Source organism: Octopus bimaculoides, chromosome 14 (assembly GCF_001194135.2).
Source record: "Octopus bimaculoides isolate UCB-OBI-ISO-001 chromosome 14, ASM119413v2, whole genome shotgun sequence".
In the NCBI taxonomy this organism is placed as follows: Eukaryota; Metazoa; Mollusca; class Cephalopoda; order Octopoda; family Octopodidae; genus Octopus; species Octopus bimaculoides.
In genome coordinates, this window is record NC_068994.1 from 59,454,992 (window position 1) to 59,458,950 (window position 3,959).

At 33.7% G+C, this 3,959-nt stretch overlaps 2 protein-coding genes across 2 annotated transcripts in view; both read left to right on the forward strand.

Annotated features, from left to right (window-relative positions):
* LOC106877998 (gastrula zinc finger protein XlCGF49.1-like) overlaps positions 1-1,976 on the forward strand; it is a 2,767-nt gene extending 791 nt beyond the window's left edge. Inside the window, exon 2 of the mRNA XM_014927072.1 lies at positions 1,444-1,976. Within this exon, the coding sequence (XP_014782558.1) occupies positions 1,444-1,976 (533 nt within the window). The remainder of the gene's footprint in view (positions 1-1,443) is intronic.
* The window catches only part of LOC106878016 (zinc finger protein 239), a 6,861-nt gene continuing 3,371 nt past the window's right edge, over positions 470-3,959 (forward strand). The window contains exons 1-2 of the mRNA XM_014927097.2: positions 470-675; positions 1,444-2,484. The gene's annotated coding sequence lies outside the window, so the exon portion shown is untranslated. The remainder of the gene's footprint in view (positions 676-1,443; positions 2,485-3,959) is intronic.

The window sequence follows — 3,959 nt, forward strand, 5'->3', positions numbered from 1 at the left end:
ATAGTGAGAGAGAGAGAGACAGAGATATCCGATGGGGATCTTTCTGATTTGGCGGACACCATTTTTTATTTAGTGTGGTACAGTGATGCCCTTGTGTTGAATTTATATATTGCTTCTACTGAAATAGTGAAATAAAACAGTTTTCTCTTATAATAATAGAAAGACCGCATAAAACTTGACACGATCAGAACTACAAGTTTTCTTGGCGCAAGTTAACAGTCCAGACAAAATATACTTCGAGGAAAGGGACCACCAGGGAAAGATTTTAACTCAACCTTATAAATTAAGAAAATTTTCGTCAATTATACAAATAAACGGAACGATTATACGACGGTGAGGTTGATAGCGATTCGAACCTTGAATTGCTCAAGTTCAAAGTTCGACATTTTTTATCAACTGCCTATGAAAATAAAATTCATCAAATAAAATAATATCCATAATATATATTTTTATTTTCATTTTTAAAGAATTAAACTGCGTCTCTGGGATTGCCTTTTCAGGAATGGATCGGACTAAACGAAGACATTCGTATTAAGTTATAGTTCACCGGCGGTGTTTATATTAATGTAAGCACGTGGCCATGGTTAGTCAATTGCATGTGCTTCATTCATTGATGTCGTTGGTTTTGTTTACGAAGACATTGGATATAGAAACGTCTATTATTCAACATTTAAGGTAAATTGTTATTTAGTAATTTGGTTTTCTGTTAATTTTTGTGAATGTCACTCTTTCCTCATAATTACAAGAACAAGTTTATACTTTCTTTCTAAACTTTAAATAATTACAAACACCCTCAAAGACTGGACACTTTACTGTACCTGTGAAAAATGCTTTGCGTTAATTAATTAACATTAAGTTTTGTGTCCTCGAATTATTGAAATCTATTTTTCTTAAAATTATTGAGTCCTTCCAATAAATATTGATGACTTGTTTCCTTAATTTTCAGAATGCATTTTTTAAAATGAAATCGTACAGAGATAGATACATTGGCGGAGTTACGATGTATGCACGTGCTAAAACTCCTCGTAACTTTTTTTCATTTTTACGAATCGGAATTTCCAAAGCCGAAAACGTGGGTTTTTGTTAAACATTTTTTTTTTAATATAGTGGGAGGGCGTGGGTTACGTCTCCGTCATGTGCGCCAGTGTTTAGAAATTGAAGTCAGATTTAGCTGATGCATTTGGCAAGTCAAAATGACAGGAGTGAGGCCCTTTAATTGGCTCCTTTAAAAGCTTTTTATTCTTTCCTTATTTATGTTGGCTGATGATTAAAAGTGATAATTCTTCAGTGCCTTGTTCAGGGCACACTATATGACAGTCAAGAAACTTGTAGTTTCCCAACTGAAATGGCTTTATATTCTTGTTCCTATATTTTAATGATGCCTTTTATTGCAATCTTTGATATTTTAAAACAAAACCTTTTTCCTTTTTTTTTTTTTTTCAGCTGCCATGAACTTAGCTGAAAAGAAATCTTTTCATTGCTTTATGTGTCAAATGGATTTTGTCTCAGACTTCACCTTACAAGTTCACCAGCGTTTCCGTCACAAACCAAAGTCATTTCATTGTTATGTATGTAATAAAGATTTCTTAAACAACAGCTACCTGAAGATGCACAAAGCTTCACATACTGTAATGGAGAATCCAAAACAGTTCAATTGTTCATCCTGTGACAAGACTTTTGTCTCAGATTTTACGTTAAAACTCCATCAACTACTACATTCAAGACAAAGGCCATTCCACTGTGATGTGTGCGATAAAGATTTTCTGAATGACTTCTGTTTGGTGAAACACAAAGAATTACATGGAAAGAAAACATTTCAATGTCCAAAATGTGAACAGAACTTCTCAAAGCTGCCACTTCTAAGACTGCATTTGAAACTGCATTTTAAACGTAAATTTCTGCTGCAGTCAAGGATGAAAAGACCTGCCAATGACTTCAGTAGTTATTGTAGCAGAGAATACACTAACCATGGATGACCATCTCTCCTGTTGGAGACAAAATGTAACAAGTGGTAATCATCTCCTAACTTAAAAGGTGTTTTCTAAATCCTAAAACTTGATGAATATTTGCACAGGAGTATATTGATTCATCTCATTTCAATCTGGCAATGGTACAGCTCTGTCGATTACTGTGAAGGTGATGCATTTATCACAAGATCTATTGACTTAAGTGATTGATCACTCTATAGTAGAGATATTAACAGTAACTAACATAAGTGAGGTGTAGTAAATAGTTTAACCTTTTCAATGCAGCCCATTGGTTCCAATGTTTCACTTTAGTCTCTGGCATCAAACAAATATGAAATAAAATTTCCTCACAGCTTATATTTCCAGAAGAAAACTAAGATCTGTTCTTTGGCACAATAAACTACTTGTGTTGGCTATGAACTCTTGACCCATGGGTTGATGGTCTCTGAAGAACTCACATGTGATTGAAAACCTCTCTTACCTGTTGGCTGAATAATAAATCCTCTTAAAACTCTCAGTAAGTATTTCGTTTTATCCTCGTTTATCTGTGAATTTACTGTGTAACAGTAAATGGACATGAGATTGGAAATGTGCGACAGTGATACTCCTTTACAATTTTCACAAGGAGAAACCCGTGTCTATAGTGGGCTTCCACTCATAAGGCTTTGGTCAGTTAGGGGCTTTTGTAGAAGTGGAGATTAAACCTAGAAGCACTTGGTTGGGAAGCAATCTTAACTACACTGCTGTCTGTGATTGATAAATACAGAATCCATTTAAAAGATAAAAATGTGTCTCGTGAACTTATATTTGTTTTATTGCATATTTCATCTACAAAATTGTTTAACTATATAGCATGATGTGTTGTCTAAGAGTAAATGCTTGCAAACCAGTGGCCTGAGCTAAAGAACATGGATTTATTATGACATGAATTGATTTCAAGAATTCAAGCCATTTAACAACACTTAGTTTGTCGTGAATTACTTCACCTTTTGGAATTATTAATTTGTCTTCAACTTAACATTAAGATTCAGGTTAGATTGGAGCAGAGAAATATTTCTCAGAAAGAATACATTCTTTGAAAACTGTATATTGGAAGAAATAATTGAAAAAGTCTTCATATATTTGTAGATATATATTCAAACAAATTTTCAGCCTTAATGTTTGTTTGTTTTTCATTTATTTTGTTTCAGTTTGAAATTTGGAGTTATAAAAAGTCACATTATAGAGACCAATGAATAGGTATCTTTAATCACTAGCTGAGTCGGGATGGAACCACGACTATACAGTTTGGATTGCTTTATAAATCTGGGTCTTGGTGTCTGGCAGAAATAAATCCAGAGCCAAATGCTGTAAATTCTACCTTTTGATTTTCTAAATTTATTACTTTGGAGTCGTCAGCAATCTTGGAAAAGTATGAATGTCACTTAATCTTTTACGTAAATTTTGGGTCTGAGTAAATTAACCAAGTTTAGGTGTTCTTTCGATATAACTCGACAAAACCAAAACGAACATTCAGTTGTTTCCGTGACGACTCGATAAATCACATCGGATATCTTCGTGATAGTTGCTGAAATGGGAGGAGGCGGAGAAGAAAGCTAATAGATTGTGTGTGTGTGTGTCTGTTTTATGTGTTGTGGAATGTAGACAGAACGAAATTATGCAATGTCTCATTTTAAACTTGAACAAATATGCAAGGCTTTTTTTTTCTTCAAGTTTAAAATAAAACATTGCAACCGAGTTTTGGTTTTGTCGAGTTATATCGAAGGATTGCCCCAAGTTAATATTAAGCAGAACGGATTTCTTCATTTGGGATAGATTCAATCAACAATTTGAATCCTTGTTTCTAATTAATAAAAAGATGGAATTATTTATACCATATCACAAATAAATCGAATAACTTTCTCGGGAAATATTGGTTTAAAATTTTGGCACAAGGTCAGCAATGAATAAATCGAGTCCAGTGTTCAACTGGTACTTTTTCATCGACCCCCC